A 19,911-nucleotide genomic window follows, 5' to 3' on the forward strand; every position below is an offset into this window, starting at 1 on the left:
CAGTGACCCTCAAGTACTTCGCAGCCTCTCCCCAGAGACAAAGGCAGCAAGCAGCGAGACCTGGATGGCGACCATCCCAGGTGAAGCACAAGAAATGACATTGGGCCTAGTCTGGCGCTTCAAAACAGACTCGCTCCATTACAAATACACACCCCTGACCACGGAGCAGGGAAGGTCGACCCCTCTACCGACCACCAGACGGAGCGTATACAGAACACTCGCAAGGCAATACGACCCGCTGGGGTGTATCCTACCTTACACCACCCGGGCGAAAATGATTGTACGAGAGCTGTGGGACAAGGAACAGGGCTGGGACGACCCCATACCCGAGCACCTAGCTTCCACCTGGAGAGAGTGGGAGAGAGAACTCAACTCGCTCCAAAATGTGAACATACGCCGAAGCTACTTCCCACCCACGGTGGCCTACGGTTCGGTGGCTTACTTGCGGGCTCGAGAGGAGGGAGGAGAAATACACACAGCCTTCATCCTGGCTCGCTCAAGGATAGCCCCCCGCAAGCAACAATCGATCCCGCGTCTAGAGCTCTGCGCAGCTCTGGTAGGCGCGCAACTCGCCACGTTAATCCAACGTGAACTCACCATCCCGGTGCAAAGAACAATCTTGTGGTCAGACTCCATGACCGTACTCACATGGATCCAGTCCGATTCTTGTAGATACAAGGTCTTCGTGGGAGTCAGAATCACAGAGATCCAAGACCTAGTAGGATCAGCGTGCTGGTGGTACGTGGACACGAAACAGAACCCAGCCGATGTCATCACACGGGGGATGTCCCTAGATGACCTCACACGTCACAATATCTACAGTGACGGTCCTGAGTTCCTCAAGCTCCCGGAGGAAGAGTGGCCTACCCCCAACCCTTGGGAGGCTAGTCAAGAGGAGGCAGAGATCAAGAAATCTATGTTCTGTGGGTTGACGCACACCCCAGTCCCCACTGACCCTAACATAGACGACTGCCTCACCTTTGAGAGTGCGCAGCTAAAGACATTCCTGTGGCACCACCCTGAGGTTCCCCCCACTACCGACATTAACGCAGCTAACTACGAAGAGGCAGAACTCCTTCTGCTACAGCGAGCCCAAAGAGACTCGTTCCCCGACGAGCTAGACTGCCTGCAGGGAACAAAGCCAATCCCGTCAGACAGCAGACTGCTCCACTTGGCCCCCGAGCGCGACACCCATGGCCTCATCAGGGTGGGTGGTCGTCTGAGACGGGCCCCGGACTTAACGGATGACGTCAAGTTTCCTATAGTCCTCAACAGCCGACACAAGGTCACTGAGCTCATCATAAAGAAATACGACGAGGATGTGCACCACGCTGGGGCAGAGAGATTCTTCGCTGAGATCCGACGTCGCTATTGGATACTGAACGGAAGAGAAGCAGTACGTCGCTTCCAGCGGACTCGACCAGACCACCAGTGGCGAGCACAGCCCAGTATACCCAGGATGGCCGACCTACCTTGCCGTCACACCCGACCCGTGGCGAGGCTGATAGAAACGCTACAACGCTACTGTCGGGAGAAACAGTCTAGACTATAAAGATTTGTGAGGAGAAAGAAAAAATCCCTGTAGAAAAAAACCCACTATGTTTGGTTGGTTGGTTTAGATATGAGTATGACGACTCACGATTGGGTATGGTTAGGCCAAAACATTACGGGGAGGCCAATCAGAGGCAGGATAGGGTGGGACTCCAGCTCCGCAAACCAGGAAGTGAAAATCAAAACACAGACGTACGTATTCACTGACATATTTAACCTGTCCTTAGAACAGGCGGTCATCCCCACCTGCCTGAAGAAGTCCACTATTATCCCTGTACCCAAAAAATCCAAGCCTGCTTGCCTCAACGACTACCGCCCTGTAGCTCTCACCTCCATAGCCATGAAGTGCTTTGAGAAGCTAGTAAAGGGCTACATCTGCTCCTCCCTCCCCATCAACATGGACCCCCTGCAATTTGCATACCGCCCCAACAGGTCCACGGAGGACGCCATAGCCCATGTGCTGCACACAGCAGCATCACACCTGGACAAGAGGCAGGGGAACTATGTGAGAATGCTATTCATCGACTACAGCTCGGCATTCAATACCATAGTCCCCTCCATACTCATAGCCAAGCTCAGGGACCTGGGCTTGAACTATGACCTCTGCCAGTGGGTCTTGGACTTCCTGACTGGCAGACCCCAGGTGGTGAGAGCAGGCAACTGCACCTCCTCATCCATCACCCTCAACATAGGGGCCCCCCAGGGCTGTGTTCTGAGTCCCCTCCTCTACTCCCTGTACACACACGACTGTGTGGCTCAGCGGAGTAGCAATACAATCATCAAATTTGCTGACGACACAGTGGTGGTGGGCCTGATCTCTGCCAACGACGAGAGGGCCTACCTGGAAGAGGTCAAGGTCCTGGCGGGATGGTGCCAGGAAAACAGCCTCTCCCTGAACGTCAGCAAAAAAAAGGAGATGATTGTGGACTTCAGGAGGTCGGGGGTCAAGGACTACAGCCCCCTCAGCATCGACGGGGCACCGGTTGAGAGAGTCAACAGCTTTAAGTACCTCGGAGCCTACATATCCGAGGACTTGACATGGACCACACACATTGACAGTGTTGTGAAGAAGGCACGACAACGCCTCTACTTCCTCAGGCGCCTAAGGAAGTTCCAAGTCAGTCAGAAGATCCTTAAGAACTTCTACTCATGTACAATAGAGAGCATCTTGACCGGCAACATCACCTCCTGGTTTGGGAATAGCACTGCACAAGACCGAAGCAGACTACAAAGAGTGACACGTTCAGCCGAACGCACAATTGGAGGGGGGCTCCCCACCCTCCAGAACATTTACAACAAGCGTTGCAAGGGCAAGGCTAAGAGAATCATTAAAGACTCCAGTCACCCGAACAACTGCCTCTTTGAACTGCTGCGGTCAGGCAAGCGATACCGGAGTCTCAAGGCGAGCACAGAAAGACTCAGAAGAAGCTTCTATCCCCAGGCCATCAGGCTGCTAAACGAACAATGAACACTACACAACAACAACCACCAAACGCACATAGCACACACATCCACACGCACACACTCACTTTAAACAAACACACTGTAGCACCCACTCCACACACTTTATAGCACACACCCACTTTAAACAAACACACTGTAGCACCCACTCCCCACACTTTATATTTATTGATGAAGGATTGCACTACAACTCGTACACCTTACTGTAAATTGTACCTAAATTGTACCTCATCCCATTTCTGCTTTGCACTATATAGTACTGTACATTAGTACACTGCATAGTATTGTATATTATATGGTAACTCAGAACATTGTACATATGTCTATACCGAACACTGTGACCTCATTTTCTTCTTCTAAATTACATGCTATACTATGTTATTTGATACTATCTTGTCTAGCACAGTCTCTGGAGCGTAACAGTAAGAAGCATTTTGTATGAAAGTATTCTGTACTTCTGTATGACAACTATTAAAGAAACTTGAACTTGAAACTTACTGAATGAATGAATGCAATTTAACGGATTACATGAACCAGTCCGCGTGAAATGGCAGAGGGGTTCGATGGCATTGATGAAGATGATGATGTCAATAACAACAATGCCTCTCCATGGCCCTATCTGGGACACATTTATGAGTTTGACTGAAAAAACGGCTAAAACATATGCTGCTCTCAACTTCCCACACGTCCAGCACTAACTTGAGAACACATTCAGGTGAGCTGATGAAAATCAACTGTTCCCAAACAGCACACAAGTCAGTACACTTTTTGTCAACAGCTTTAACTAACAGATAGCTGCTATCATGATGATGTTTCACTGTAGGCAGAAAATGAACAATATTATGGGGGTGGAGAAAAGAAAAAAAGAGGGAAAAGATCACTTAGAGCAGTGGTTCTCAACCTGTGGGACATGACCCCCAGGGGGGGTCCCCACATGATTTTGGGGCCATGGAATGTTTTGTGAGTTACATATTTAAATACATTTGGTCATTTAGCTGACACTTTCATTCAAAGCAACTTACAAATTGTGTACAACAAGTCAGCAGGAGTGGTACATATCTAGCAGCCAAGGATAAGTAGTATTGTTTGTCAGTGTCAAGCTTGAGTGTTATACTCTGAGTACATACTGTAGTAGTATAGACATATTAGCATAGTTGGTAGTAGTATATTATACATGGTAGCATAATACTAGTAAAATGAAGTAAAACAGTTACAATTCAGATATTGAAGAAGTGTGTTTTTGGTTGATAAAGTGGGCAGGTTTCAGAAGATGCAGAGTTTAGGGATAAATAATACATAAAGATAGAATAGAAAAGAAAAAGACCATTACTGCATCAAAAGTAATAAACAAACTATACTATAAAAACTGATAAAACCAAATGGTCTCTTTCTTTTCTTTTGTAGAGGCTGCACCCAGCTAATCTTGCCTTCCTGGATTTTGTACATAATACAAGTTCATGTTAAAAGGATGACACAAAAAGCCAGACAGAGGGTTTGTTTCAGTTTTATAATAAACAATCAAACTGAGAATTTTTTTTGCCTGCCTATTTGTTTGGTGGAAACTTGATCACTAAGTAAAAAAAAAAAAAAAAAAGTAGTGCCGATGTAGCTAGCTATTTTTGCCATGTTCTTGTAGTGTAGCTTGCTACATTTATCTGGGGATAGCTTCCATTGTAGTTGAGCTATATTTAATCGAGAGTAACTTGTAGTGTAGCTTGCTACATTTTCCAAGTAGCTTGCCCATCACTGGTGTGGAGTTCTCGCTCCTGATTGGATACAGTGGGAATGGGATAACAAACAAAAAAAGACAATTTACAGCAACAATCTTCAGTTTGTGAAATTATACCAATTTACATCATCGGATAAGAAGAGAAGCATTTTCAGTGATTCTTAGCATTTTCAACCTGTTGGTTCTACCTGGCTTGCCACAGCGAGTACCAGTATGTGAACACTATTTGAAAGCCAATTTAGTGTACTTTTCTCTGACTGACAAGTTCCCAGACCCTTTCGGAGGCCTTGGTTACACTGGGGGAAAACAGCAACGTTGTATTTTCAAATGATTACTTTTGCATGTCCAAGTTAAAAGGAAACGCCGTTTTGGCAGGAAAACGCGTTTTCCTAGCGGCAACGCTCAAAGAGTGTTTTCGTTTTGAAAACTCCCCAACAACAGTGCGATGTAATTTGCGCGAGTCAGAAACTGAGCCGTTCATGCCCACGCGCACTAGTAGACACCAATGCCAAATTCTCCCCTGGCTGGACCTCGACTCCGTCCATTAGTCCAAACATCAGAAGAATTTCTGGGAGTCACTTGCAATATCGCGCTATAATTAATATAATTAGCTGTCTCCCGACACCAACCGGCCATATGGGGAGGCTATACAGGATATCAGCTGCATCCTCCTCAGATTGCCTGTAGCTGCGGCTAAACTAAACTCATGTGTTGTCAAGTTATTGTTATAAGGAACCAAGTCCAAACTACAACAGTCTGCATCCCCTTAACAATTGTTTGTATTGAGCCGTATTGTATTGTACCCATTCTGCAATCTGTTAAATAACGTTTTCATCCATTCATTCTACTAGCATTAACGTTACTAGGTTAATGTACGATAGCCACAATGCTATACTATTATAATGGCATAACCCAATCACGTTAGCACGTAAGCTAACAAAATCTGCAATCTTTTTGTGAGACTAAACTCTCCGCTCTTGGTGGTAAATTGTGTTGATGTTGGTTTTGTTTTCATCAACAAATGAGGCAGAACACACAGTGAATATATCCGTTTTTGTTTATTGCACTTTGTTTCTTGCTGAAAAATAAATGCTATGTTGCTAAATGGCTCATGCGAGGTATTTAACACTATGATCGCCGCGGACGAGTTTTCACGTCATTCGGAGCCATGCTCATTCTGCCGAAGACGCCGTAACTCGTCTTTGATGTCAATATTTCAAAAATCTGTCATCGAAATCATATTTCCTTTCCGGAGCCCTGAGACACACTGGTGATCTCCTCTCAACTCTCTAGCGGTTCGAGAGCGCCATCTGGTGGCCGATCGGCAGATCGTCCAAGAGGGAGGGGCGCGCCAAACAGGAAGTGCCCATCCATATGTGCTCCGGGCACTCGCGATCGGTAGCCGGACTCCATCTCAACACACTGGATGATCAATCGCTCGCCCTAACTCAATAAACAACGTTATTTGGACGTATATAGTATTATACAACCTGGAAATGGTTCATCAGGATCAACATCCCATAATCGAAAACGGTCTACTCCACGTTGATCGTCCAACGGCGCGAGGAACATATGGTAAGATTCAGCGTTATTTTCTAACTTATTCCATATAAACTGCTATGATGAACATATGACCCACTCTGGATGAATCATCTAACGCTGCCCACGGAATTATAAACGATCCCCCGCCCATCCGGTCATCATCAGATCATACGTAGATCATTCTAGAAGTACGTCCAGTTGAAATTTTTCATCTCGCGCCGATCGCTACCAAACTGTATTTCATCATCAATATAATGCATTTAGGGCTATAAATCACGTTCTGAAGAAAGCTGCAGAAAACGATAAAAACATACTTATACTTTAGACCATATTTTAGTATGAATATGTGAATGAAAAAGTTTAACGTTGCTACACCCTGAACAATACATATAGGACATTGAATGGGCCATAATAATGGCAATGTAGCAATAGAATTTAAAAAGTTATAGCCCTGCAAAGAAGGGGAACTTCTCCATAGACAAATAGAGCTGACGAGGGATGGTAAATTAAATTAAATTAATGGTAAAAAAATTACCCATGGCGATTAAAGTGTTAAAGCTGGTGGCTTTGTTGTTTTTTAGCAGGAAGTGTAGTGACGCGTTCAACCTTTCTGATTGGTTGAAAATGGCCTTCATGGTTGAACTACATCGCCACCTACTGCTTTGGCATTGTACTAAATGTATATACATCACTCGGTGCTCGGGCGGCTATGTGGCGTAGTGGGCAAGGCGCTCGCCACGAAATCTGGAGACGCTGGGCTTGCCTGTTCGAGCCCAGCGCTCCACATTTGCTTTCAGTTTAGCTGGTCGTCCATACTAATACACATTGGCCGTATTAGGGGGTGGGAAACTGATGGGTGGGGATCGGGCGTTGTGGACAGCGACTCCTACAGGTCGGTTGGTGCGCCTGCGCAGTAGAATCAGGAAGTGTCGGGGGCAGCGTGAGCCTCCCACGCGTTACTCCTCGCCACTGAGAGATCGAGCTGCGCAGGTGAAAAGATGCGACTGCTGTTACCTCAAGTACCGGAGGGGACTTGTGCTATGTATGACTTAGTCCACATTGCAGCCGGCTTGTGGGAGGCAAGAAACAGCGTTCGTGACAGGGGAGGGTTGAATTGGATGATACGAAATTGGGATGGGAGAAAAATATAGAAAATGGGAGAAAAAGTGGATAAAAAAAAAATACATCACTCGGTGCTCACGAGACAAAACGACGTCTAACTTGCCTGCCAATACGCAGCGTTCTGAAAAGCGAAATGAAACGAATCGTTCTGGCTATAATGTAACCGCAGCCCTTAACAATTGTATGTATTGAGAGGTACTGTATTGTACCCATTCTGCAATCTGTTAAATAAAGTTTTCATTCATTCATTCATTCAGGTAAACCCTGCCCACCTGCTACTCCAATCAGTATAAAACAAACCGTGAGAAATTACCCATCTCAAACCCGCCCTCTTTTCTTGATCCTCCAATCACAACGGTCTCTTGCCTCGGACAAGCGGGGAACTTTGTTTGTCCGAGGCAAGCGACAGTTGTGATTGGAGGATCAAGAAAAGAGGGCAGATTTTGAGATAGGTCCATTACTTGCAAATACTATCGACCCATATTAACGTTAGGTTATGACTATAACCAAGTTCTGTTAGTTAGGGGCGATGCTTGGCATCGCTACTGCACTATCTCGCGTACGTGCACGCGTACTGAATAAACCACAAATGTACCTCTAATACCAGTATTAGTCTGACCACACCCCTCATCAGCTTACCTTCATAAGCAGGTGTGTGGTCACCTGCTCTCCTCCTTCCCAAGCTTTCACCACAAGGTGAGGACAAGGGCTGCAGCGGCCGTCCGATGCCAAGCATCGCCCCTAACTAACAGAACTTGGTTATAGTCATAACCTAACGTTCTGTATCGTTAGTGGCTTAGCTTGGCATCGCTACTGCACAAGGGAGGCCAAGCGGAGCCACTTGGCTGACAAATACACCCCGCTGACAGCCCCCCAAAACCATCAGAACAGGGAGGGCCGAGCCCCCCCGACCCCCCCTAATGGAGGGTAGCCCCCCTATTAGGGACGTCACGGGAGGGCGACGGACCCGACCGTGCGAAGAGGCACTCAAGCAACTCAACGCACAGGGTGAGCAGACCGTGGCTCGACCCCACGACTACACACACGCACAACCCGCATGCCACCCGGGAACGAACGGAGGAACAACCTCGTTACTGCCCCCAGAATCACGGGGTCAAGGGCAAACCCAACCCCGTGGCAAGGCCGTAGCAGCGGAGCACGAAGGAAGACCCAGACCCACCAAAAGGACTGGACTCCCTAGAATGGGGGCCCGGAGAAGTCCATGATGCCAGCATCAAGACCCCACCAGGTGGGCACGTAGTGCCCCGCCCCCCACATCGCCAGCGTATTCGGACAAAGGCCCCTCAGTTACTGCACCTGGTATTCCCAGGCGGAACCAACCAGGCCAGAACCTGCCCAGCTTCCGAGATCGGACGAGATCGGGCGTGTTCAGGTCGGTATGGCCGTAAGCCGAGCGGGCCCCGTCCCCCCAATAGCACACCGCCTGGCACACTGACCCTGCAGAATAGGCAGTCAGCATGGCCGTAAGCACACAAAAAGGTTAACCAACGGAAGCAGGCAGCGCACCGGGGAAAAACCAGGCAACAGGCTGTTAACCCTAGCCTGGAGACTGCGGACGAGACAGGCGCCAGAGGGGACAGCTGAACACAGCCGCCCCGGCGGAAGGAGCGTAAGCTGGCGGTGTTGCATGACCAAGCCTCCATTTAACAACCCCCACCCAGAGGGGTCGAGGCAGAGAAGGCTGACACGATTGGCAGACGTCATGAACGTGCAGGGGCACCCTCAAACGGTGAACCCGGGAGTTGACACTGCTCCAACACACCAGGGAATCAACCACCTCGGTGTTACCCAATGCGGTGGTTGTTCCTATAACCCCTCAAGAAAAAACTCCAAAACACACCTGCGGGTATACACCGGCTATACCGCAGTACAAGTGTTTCAGTTTCCAAAAAGGGTTAACCCAGGCCTACGGGTCGCAAACATCACTTCGGACCGGGCCTGGCGGTACGGGAAGCACAGGGTCACCAGAGGAGGTCAAAAAACCACCCCCACAGGCCCCTCTTCGCCATGCGTGAGAGAGGAGCGAAAAATAATGGAGAACCAGCCCCTAAGCACACCGTACCTGGTATTCCCCGGCGGTCTCCCAACCAAGTACTAACCAGGACCAACCTGTGTAGCGGCCGAGATCCGACGAGATCGAGCGCGTACAGAATGGCATGGCTGTAAGCCATGACGACAGTGCTGAGTAAAAACATACCCAACCAGGGTCTCCATAGCGCTTAACCCTGTGACACCCAGACCGACCTGGCATTTTTCCCCCTGAAAAAAGCCCAAGTCCCTCAGGGTACCAGAACAGCAGATCTGCATCCCCGGCGGACAACGGGTTCAACTGATCTGGACCAGCGTGACCAGAACCAGTCCCGTGCCCTAACCACGCCGACATGCCTACTCCAGGAGAAGGGCAGATATGCGTGTTGATCTTAACATGAAAAGAAGGCGCCACCCAGACGTTCGGACGAACCGCGCCCGGTGGCCCACCCCAAGGGCGTGAGACCCCACTACATATGTTCAGATCCATCCCGTCATCATCCCCCAGACATGAACGAGAATCCGTCGACAACCCACCCAGGTCATGGGATGTGGTCGCCGGAAGAGGAAAAACCCCCATCTCAGTTGCTTTATAAAAACGCTGTTTCAACCACAAGCAACCAAGGCGTGCCAGTCAATCGCCTGTTTACAGCGAGCTAGCACTATACGTGCGTCGGGACACACCCCCATCAATGAACAGGCTATTTAGACCTGTCATTGAATCCCCAAGGCGCCCAGGGGAACGACAAGAGGGGTGTGACACTCCCTAACTCCAACACTTCTGGAATAGAAAGAAGGAAGCATCAACAGTATGTATCCCAGTCTACACAGCCGGGGTAAAAAATGTTCACATTTTTACATCCCACCACCCTCCCATAGGAAAGAGACGGGGATCCCCAGAGAGACTTCCCACGCGAGCTGTACAGATTGAAAAGAATATATTGCACCTTGAGCCATGTAAAAAACTGGTTTTAGGGCCTCCGGGGAAGAGGCACCGAACCCATACACACTCAATAAACGAATTGAATCGAATATACATACAATAGAAAAAGGACCCTTCTAGAGGGTCCACTCACTTTGACAATCTGAGGAGGAAGGCTCTGTACTCTGATGGAGGCTTCCTCACATGGAAGAAGGAGTCCGAACTCACAGAAGGCCTGAGTAGGCGCTTGGTGAGGAGGAGCCCTGACCACCCCCCCTGAAAACAGATCCATCACATGGACCTGAACAGCACACGGAAGTCCTACCAACAGAGACGCGCACGGTGACGTACTCTATGGCGGGGGAATTCCTGCGGTGCACACGCCCAATATACCAGGCCGTGGGACCAGGAACTCCCTCCCCCCCCCCCCCCCCCCCCCGTAACGTGCCGAACCGCCACGTGACGGGAACCTTGAAGGACAGGGGGTGTACCCCTGACCGACAGAACAATGGGGAGAGGAAAGGTTACTAGTTCACCCCTTTACGACCCCACACCCATGATACGACGTAACGACAAAAAGAGAATATGACACAGTCATAGTCAGCTCTATGAAGCGTTTCACAGCTCCACACAGCGCACGAGCTAACCTGCCATCTGATTTTTACTAAGGAAAAACACAGAATAGAGAGGGCTCTAAGAACCCCGGTCCAACATACACATGTGCTTCTGTGGCCAGTACAACCCAGTTGTAGGTCACATGACACACACAACCCATCATCACCTACAAAAAATGGCAAAAACACTCAACAGAGGAACGCCGTTCTTTTCACAATGAGAGAATACATCATTCTTGATTAGTATCGACCACAGGCCTTGCTAAGCACACATGACAGCAACCAAACCAATTTCCCTTTAGGAAATAAGTTTCTCCAGCAGATTTAGCACAACCTCAGCAATCAAGCTGAGAGTTACATCGTATCCCTACCACACAAAAGACACAATTAATGCACAACATGTCTGATAGGAGGTGATAAAGTCCCCAGGGAACCGGGGGGGGAAACACAATCCTCCTATTTTACCCTCAATACGGCCAGTTAAAACAGGAAAACCTGTTAATGTGTGAACTCACTGTTCATTGTCATTACAGTCTGAGAAAGAACATTCTTTTACTCACTCGTCACCAAGCATAGCTTCATAGGTTAGTTGCCTTAGTAGTGAGTACACGGTACACATAAACACCATGATGTTTCTCACACAACAACCAGATCAATACATCACGATCTGCACGGAGAAGCTAACTGCCAGTGACAAAAACAGCTCACACACAACCCGCAACGTAACCCAAATGCATTGCAACAACACACGTTTTGGGAAAAAAACACCGTTATTCACAATACATTTAGCAAGGTAAAACCAGAAGACGTGTTATGAGGTCTGGCCAACCCCGTACCTACCCGGAACGCAGATCAGCGAAGTGCAGTCACAAGATACCGTAGAACACAGCCGTCCTGTGTTGTTCGATCCGGGCAGCGTCGCCGCTCCACCAGTCGCTACAGTCCTCTTTGTTGACGCAATCCCCGTCTAGGCTCAGGCAGGGTCGACGAACATCCCCTGTCAAGGATGACGTCGTGGTCAAGAGTGTAAAACATGTTAAAATCAAAGCACGTTCAACAGAATAGCATCAAGCTAACGGCTGCTCCAACCGTTCGGGTGCTATTGCTTCCGCTCGCGAGACGCCGATCTAACGACGCACGCGATCAGGAGCGAGCTCCCGGCGGCGCGCGAGAAGCCAAGCTACCCCGCGCCAGGCCACCGACCGGCTAACCGTAAGCTATGAACATGTAAACAATGACATAACACTCACCCAGACAGGCCGCCGTTCTGAACCCTCCTCACTTTTTAAGAGAAAAGAGAAAACAAGACGTCAACACCGCTTCACAACGGTGACATTACCACGTCCGGCGGAATCAGCACAGTACCAACTGGCCTGTATAGCTGACTTTGAACATGAATCTGCCGCTATCGCACATTACATGCACATATCCCCTCGTGAAGGAATACTCTCATTTGGATATGAAAGATGGGGTCTTAACACGGTGACAGAGAGAATCCACTCGTCCAGAACACACAGGGATCACCAGTGTCAATGGTCGCGGCCCACTAGTTAAAACTATAATGGTCGCCAGACCAAGGCCTTCTGTCGCCTAGACGGCTAAACAAAGGACCCTAGCCTGGGGCCGGTTTCCATAAACTTTGTCAAGTAGCCCCCATAGCACTAACAGACAAGTGGAGCCCGCCAGCAAACACTTACTCACCCAACCTGGAACGCACCGCTCCTCACAACAGCGGCATGTCCGACAGTTCAGCTGTGGCCTGACAGGTTTCACCCCAACAAACACAGCAAGGAACTGCAGTTGAGAAGCATGCAGCGGCGTGCTCCCAATACGAAAACCGGTGGAGGGTTTGTAGAATGATCATCATCTTCTAGACACTCCAGTACGAAGACAATATCGCCGTATTTTCTCGAAAATAGTGAGAGAGAAAATAAAGATATGATGTCAACGTATCCTTGTTTCCCAAGCTGTTCCTAATCCAATTTCTTCCATCATGGTGTCAAGTGTGGGGATCTACCGAGGCACCTCTTCCTTGTGGTGAAAGCGAGAAGGAGGAGAGCAGGTGACCACACACCTGCTTATGAAGGTAAGCTGATGAGGGGTGTGGTCAGACTAATACTGGTATTAGAGGTACATTTGTGGTTTATTCAGTACGCGTGCACGTACGCGAGATAGTGCAGTAGCGATGCCAAGCTAAGCCACTAACGATACAGAACCCCCTTTAACAAATGTTGTGTTGGTAGGTGTACAGTACACTGTGTGTTTTAGCTGATATCAGCTGACCTTACTAAACGCCATTCGCAGTGTCATTGTTGTTGAAAAGGGGTGGAAAATACTCCATGAGATTTGAAGGTTGTTTGAAGGTTGCTAGGTATAATGTAACTCAGCCTTCTGAAAACACTACTTCTCGCTACAACTAGAAGTGCTGCACGTCAAACTTCCGCATTCAGTTGAGTGCACTTGTTGTTAATAACTGCCAGTTGCTGTGTGAATCTGAATAGCTTGTAGTAAAACACTGACTTTAGCGGAAATAAATAATACAGTGATTTCCACGAGGGTAAATTACCTATGCCTAGCGACTTTGAACTTTCATGGAGCATACTTTCAACTATTTTTTTTAATTTTTTTTTTTAAACTTTAATTTTTTTATTAAACATTTATAGACAAACAGCACGACATATACAATAACCTCAACAACACTATTAAACAGACATAAATAATAAAGAAAACATTTAATACCCAAAAGACGAAGAAAAAAAATACTGACTTAAGCTTATAAAAAACATAAAACAGTTGTCATACCTTAAACAAAAATAAAATTAGAAAACATTAAGTGTGTGACATGGGTTCAGAGACCCTCTTTGAACCTCTTTCCTCCTTTACCCTTCGCCTTCTTGTGTTGTATTTGGTTCTTCCTCTGTGATGTCGTTTTCGTTCCCCTTGTAATCCTCCCACTTTCCCCATCTTTCTCCAAATTTCTCTTCCTGTAACCTCAGCATGTGTGTTATCCTCTCCATATCCTGTATCTCTTCCACTATTCCTACCCATTGTGCTATTGTCGGTGGGTCTTCCTTGTACCACAGTCTCGTTATTGCTTTTCTGGCCGCTATCAACATTATCTTTATTAAATATTTGTCCCCCCCTTGTATTCCCTCGTGTGTCAGGTCTCCTAAGTAAAGCACCAGTCCTGTTTGTGGTAACCCGTATCCTAATATTCTGATCATTGCCTCCCCTATCTCCTCCCAATACCCCTTCAGCTTCTGACATCCCCAGAATATGTGCGTGTGATTTGCCCCCTCCTTCCCACACATCCTCCAGCATGCTCTTTGTGTTGGTGCATATTTTCCCTTCAGCTCTGTGGTTATAAAGAATCTGATTATGTTTTTCCATCCAAACTCTTTCCATATCCTCGATCCTGTTGTTGAATGTTGCACCTCGCATATGTTCCCCCATTCCTTCCCTGTTATTTCTATCTCTAGCTCTCTCTCCCATTTCTCCCTTATGTAATCGGTCGTGTGTCCCTTGCTGTTCATTATAGCCCGGTATATTGCTGATATTACTCTTCCTTGCCCCCCTTCGTATGCCCATACTATCATCTTTATTATTCCATTCTGTTCTTCGTCTTTGGCCCCCCTTATTTCTTTGTTGTAGTAGTCTCTAACCTGTAGATATCTGAAGTGGTCTCTGTTTTCTAGTCCAAATTTCTCCTTTAATTTTTGTAGTGTCTGCATTTCCCCCTTCTCTATCATTTTGCATATCGCTGTTGCCCCCCCCCCCCCCCCCCTCTCCCACCTTCTGAATCCATGGTCTAACCTCCCTGGTTTGAATATCTTGTCATGTGCTACCCATCTCAGAACCCCTGACTGCTTCTCCAATTTGTGTGTTTTTACTACTCTGTTCCATATGGTCAAGGTGCATTTGGTGATTGGATCTAATAGTCCCTCTTTTTCTTTAAATAGTTCCCTATCTCCCACCAGAGCTTGTACCTTGTATCCCTCCCCTTCTTTTTCAATGTCTTTCCATCTGGCCTCATATCTGTCGTTACACCAGCACGTCACTGCTCTCAGTTGTGCTGCATAGTAATAATCTTGTAGGCTGGGTACTGCCATCCCTCCCTCTTCCTTTGGTATATGTAGTGTTTTATATCTCCCCGCCCATATGAACCTCGATATCAGTCTGTCCCACTCCCTGAATTGATTCTGTGGTATTTGTATCGGTAGTGACTGGAATAGGTACAGTAACCTTGATAGTATGTTCATTTTAATGACCTCTATTCTTGAATTGAAGTCCAAGGGCATTACTGTCCATCTCTCTAAGTCTCTCTTGATGTTCTGATTTATCTGTGTATAGTTCGCCTCAAACAGTTTCTCCACCCCTCTCGTGATGTTCACCCCTAAGTATTTAATCTTGTCCATGTCCCATCTTATCCCGTACTGTTCCCTAATTTCCGTCGTTGGGGTATAGTTCCATGCTAATGTCTGTGTCTTTGTCACGTTTAGTTTGTATCCTGAGTAGTGGCCATATTCCTTCAATAGATCCATCAGTGCCGGGAAGCTCTTGTCTGGTTGCCTCATGTATACTATCACGTCGTCCGCAAATAGGCCTAGTTTATATTCCGTTCCCTTTATCCTTACTCCCTTAATGTCCTCGGTCTGTCTGATCAGTTGTGCCAGTGGTTCTATGAAAATGGCGAAGAGCGTCGGTGAGAGACAACATCCCTGTCTGGTAGCCCTCTCTAATCTGATTCTATCCGTCAAGCTGCCATTCACCTTAACCCTCGCTGTCGGTTCTTGATATAGCGCCTTGATCATCTTCATCGCCCTCCCGTTCAGTCCGAACCTCATCAATGTTTTATATAAAAATGTCCAGCTCACACTGTCGAATGCTTTTTCTGCATCTTAGGCTAATCAGTACCGCGCTACCACCTTGTTTTTGTATCTCCTCTACTATGTGTAATGTCTTTCTCACGTTGTCCTGTGTCTGTCTCCCTTTAATAAATCCAGTTTGATCTTCATCTATAATGTCTGGCATAAACGTCTCAAATCTCTTTGATATTATCGATGTATACATCTTGTAATCCACGTTGAGTATGGACACAGGTCTGAAACTACTACATAATTCTCTATCCTTCCCTTCCTTCGGTATCGTGGTGATTATGGCTTCCTTCCACGAGGGGGGCATTTTCCCCTCTTCCATCGTGTGTCTGAACGCCGCCCCTAACATGGGTGCTAATTCCGTTCTAAATGTCTTGTAGAATTCCGATGGGAATCCGTCGCTCCCCGGAGACTTGTTGTTTTTAGCTCTACTAATTGCCTCTTCCAGTTCTCGTTCCGTAATTATTTTATTTAATTCTTCATTCTGTTCTTTCCCTATCGATGGTAACTCTAGCTTCTCCAGATATGCTTCTATTTCCTCTTCTCCCGCTGCTTTTGGCTGTGTGTATAGTTTCTCATAGTATTCTCTAAATGTCCTCTATTTCAGCTGGGTCTCTCAATATTTCATTATTCTTTATATCCCTTATTGTGTGTATCGTGTTCAACTTCTGTTGCGTCCTAATTCTCCTAGCCAACAATCTGGTCGCTTTTGGTCCCCCTTCATAGTACGTTTGTTTCATGAACCTCGCTTTCTTTTCTATTTCCGTCAATAATTCCCTATTTATCCTGGCCTTTACTTCTTTGATTTCTCCGAGCGTTTCCTGTTCTTTTGATATCTGGTGTCTCCCCTCTAGCTTCTTCAGCTTCCCTATCAGATTGTGATATGTCTCCGTTCTGGCCTTCTTCAGCATTGCTGTCTTCTCCATCAATTTCCCCCTTATCACCACCTTCAGTGTGTCCCATAGAATGTTCGGATCTACCGCCCGTTGTCATTTTCTTCCTTATACCTGGCTATCTCCTCCTTGATCTGACTCACCACCCCCTTGTTATTTAATATTCCTACATTTAGTCTCCAGATCGTGTTCCTCCGTCTCCCTTCTAGATCTACTGTCAGATATATGGCACTGTGATCCGATATGTCCGCTACTCCTATTCTGCTCTCCCGTACCCTGTAACTGTCTACCGTCGTCATCAAAAAGTAGTCTATTCTCGCATATGTCACGTGCGGGTGTGAGTAATGTGTGTATTCCCTGTCCATGGCGTGCATCCCCCTCCAAACATCTGTAATTCCCATTTCCGTCATCTGAATATTCATATATCTACTGATTGGTGCCCGTCCTTTTCTAGTACTCGTGGTGTCTAGGTCGTGATTCAGTACTACATTAAAATCTCCCGCGCATATCAATATCCCTTCTAGTTCCATCACTATCATATCAAAAATGGTCTCATATAAATCCCTCTCACTCTCTGGGGGTGCATAAACATTCACTAACGTAATCATTTGACCCTCCATTTTTCCCTTCACCAGAACAAACCTTCCCTCCTTGTCTCTTACTTCCTTGATCAATTCAAATTTGACTGTTTTTGATTAACGTGATTACTCCTCTCCTCAGGTTCCGTTTAAAGGAACTATAGTATGCATTTTCATATCCAAAACTCTTCAGTTTCTCATGATCCTGTGCTACCAAATGTGTCTCCTGCAGAAAAATCACTTCCATCTCACTTTTTTTACACTTCAACATCACTTTGCCCCTCTTTATCTTATTATTCATTCCATTAACGTTTAACGACATCATTTTTATACCTTTAACCATTGTCATCTTTCTTCTTCTTTCGTCCTTTCAACTCTTTTCAACATCAATGATAGTGTGGAAAGGTAGGCTTTTTTTGTGTGCCTTTCTACACTTTTCTCCCATCCTCAATTTAGTCGTTATGCCCTACTGTCGGCCTGGGGAGGGTGTAGACTATCAGATGCCTCCTCCGATACATGTGGAGTCGCCAGCTGCTTCTTTTCCCCTGACAGCGAGGAGTTTCACTGGGAGAACGTAACGCGTGCGGAGGTTCGTGCTATTTCCCTGCTGAACAGGCGCCCCGACCGACCGCTGTACTGTACTGTTGTAGATAGGAACTGTACTGTTGTACTGCCCCCTCTAGCTTTAAACTCTGAGTATAACAAAAACACAACCATGTTTTCTCATAACCTATGTCTCCTTCATGAAACGGATGGTCGTATGGGAATATTTTACTGCAGAAGTGCCTATGACTCTTCGTCTCAAGGGTTCAAAACGACCATCCCTCTCTCCTTCACTCGTCCCTACCTTTCTTGTTCTTCTCCTTGGTGACCACGGTCATTGCCATGGTGCTGACCTGGGCCTGTGGCTCGTTGCTGCCCTCGCCTGGCAGCCGGCTGACCTGCAGCGAGCGGAAGGCGCTCTTCAGGGTGTTCTTGCAGCCCGTGTCGCGCCGCTCGCCGTCCCGCCGCTTGTCGGCCAGCGAGGCCAGCCAGTAGTCCACCTGCAGGCCAATGGCGTCCACCCCGTGAGACATGCTGGGGCTCCTGGAGAGAGACAGAGAGAGGACGGGGCCACAGACGGGAAGGAGAATCGAAATGGAAAGCAGAATGAGAGACACAACTAATGTTATTCACCTGAACTTAACGTATAACAGGTTCAAATGTATACGGTAGAAAGTTACATTCATATTATAATAATGTATACAATGTATACCAGGGCTATTCAACTAAATTGTTCAGGGGGCCACATTGTCAGAAACCCAAGGGGCCAGGGGCCGGACTGCCACGGCGCCTCCACGTGCTATGAATATATGTACACTTGACACAACACGCAACCACATTTTCACAACTTTTATTTAACTACATTGCAAAAGTAGTATACTTTTCAAAAAAAGTGCTTCATTTATGTGCCACATCTGCAACATCTCCTGCAAAAAGTGCTTCATTTATGACTGTGCAACAACTGCAACATCTCCTCTTCAACATTTCAATATAAAAATAAAATAAAAAACAAACAAGTGCATGATGTGCATCTGAACATTCTAACATCAACACTTGAACAAAAAAACACATTTATAGTGCAGCTGAGCTTATGAAAAAGTGCTTCATGTCTGTGCAACAACAGCAAATCACAGCATCTTATTAGCACTTATTGTCCACTCTTAACTCTCAAACATCAGGGGGGTGGGGGGCAGACAGGCCTAGCCTACATACACACAGGGGTGTAGCTCCAGATTCTGGGCCCCATGAAAGAATTTATTTGTAGGCCCCCAGTGAATGCGAGCGCGCGTGACTTTTGGCTAAATTGTGCGTGTTAACGTTGACATGAAAATAAAAAAGTAAAAAAAATAAAAATAAAAAATATTAAAAAATATATTTATTTTTTATTTTATTTTTTATCATGTAATCTTTGGCGGGCCGGTCAGAATCATCCCGCGGGCCGGATCTGGCCCGTGGGCCGCCAGTTGAATAGCCCTGATGTATACAGTAGAAAGTTACATTCATATTATAATAATGTATACAGTAGAAAGCTACATTCATATTCTGAAGGGGCTGCTTGCTAAACAATAGGTTAGAGCAGTGGTTCCCACACTTTTTCAACCATCTAACCTGGTCCCCACCTAGATGTAGGCTAGAATTCATTTTAGGCTACAAAACGTGCCATTTCCTCTACTACTAACAAGACAAGATTAACATAACAAGACACAAAGACACAATTATAGATTTATGTTTTATTTGAAAATGAACGAAAGCTTGGCAAAAGATCCTGTGCCACTGTGAAATAATTAGGCCTAATTAAAAATGTAGTTGTAGGCCTACAGTAGAATAGAAGATTTATTAATAATAATAATTAGCCTAATAATTTCCCACCTTTTGTGGCCAAACGTATTTAGGCTTTCTGAATGTGCTCTGTATAAAGAATAACACATGACAGTCAATACATTTTAGTTGACATTGGTGTTTATCAGTTTTGGTAGGGTACATTTTTCCATGCTCCACCTGCAGTACCTCCGCGCCCCACTAGGGGGTCGCGC

General features: G+C 46.7%; 1 protein-coding gene across 1 annotated transcript in view; it reads right to left on the reverse strand.

Moving 5' to 3' along the window:
- Positions 1-19,911, reverse strand: part of pacs1 (phosphofurin acidic cluster sorting protein 1) — a 285,532-nt gene that overhangs the window by 11,838 nt on the left and 253,783 nt on the right. The window contains exon 20 of the mRNA XM_084312165.1: positions 18,183-18,421. Coding sequence (XP_084168291.1) covers positions 18,183-18,421 — 239 coding nt within the window. The remainder of the gene's footprint in view (positions 1-18,182; positions 18,422-19,911) is intronic.

This window comes from Notolepis coatsorum, assembly GCF_963971535.1.
Source record: "Notolepis coatsorum genome assembly, chromosome: 4".
In the NCBI taxonomy this organism is placed as follows: Eukaryota; Metazoa; Chordata; class Actinopteri; order Aulopiformes; family Paralepididae; genus Notolepis; species Notolepis coatsorum.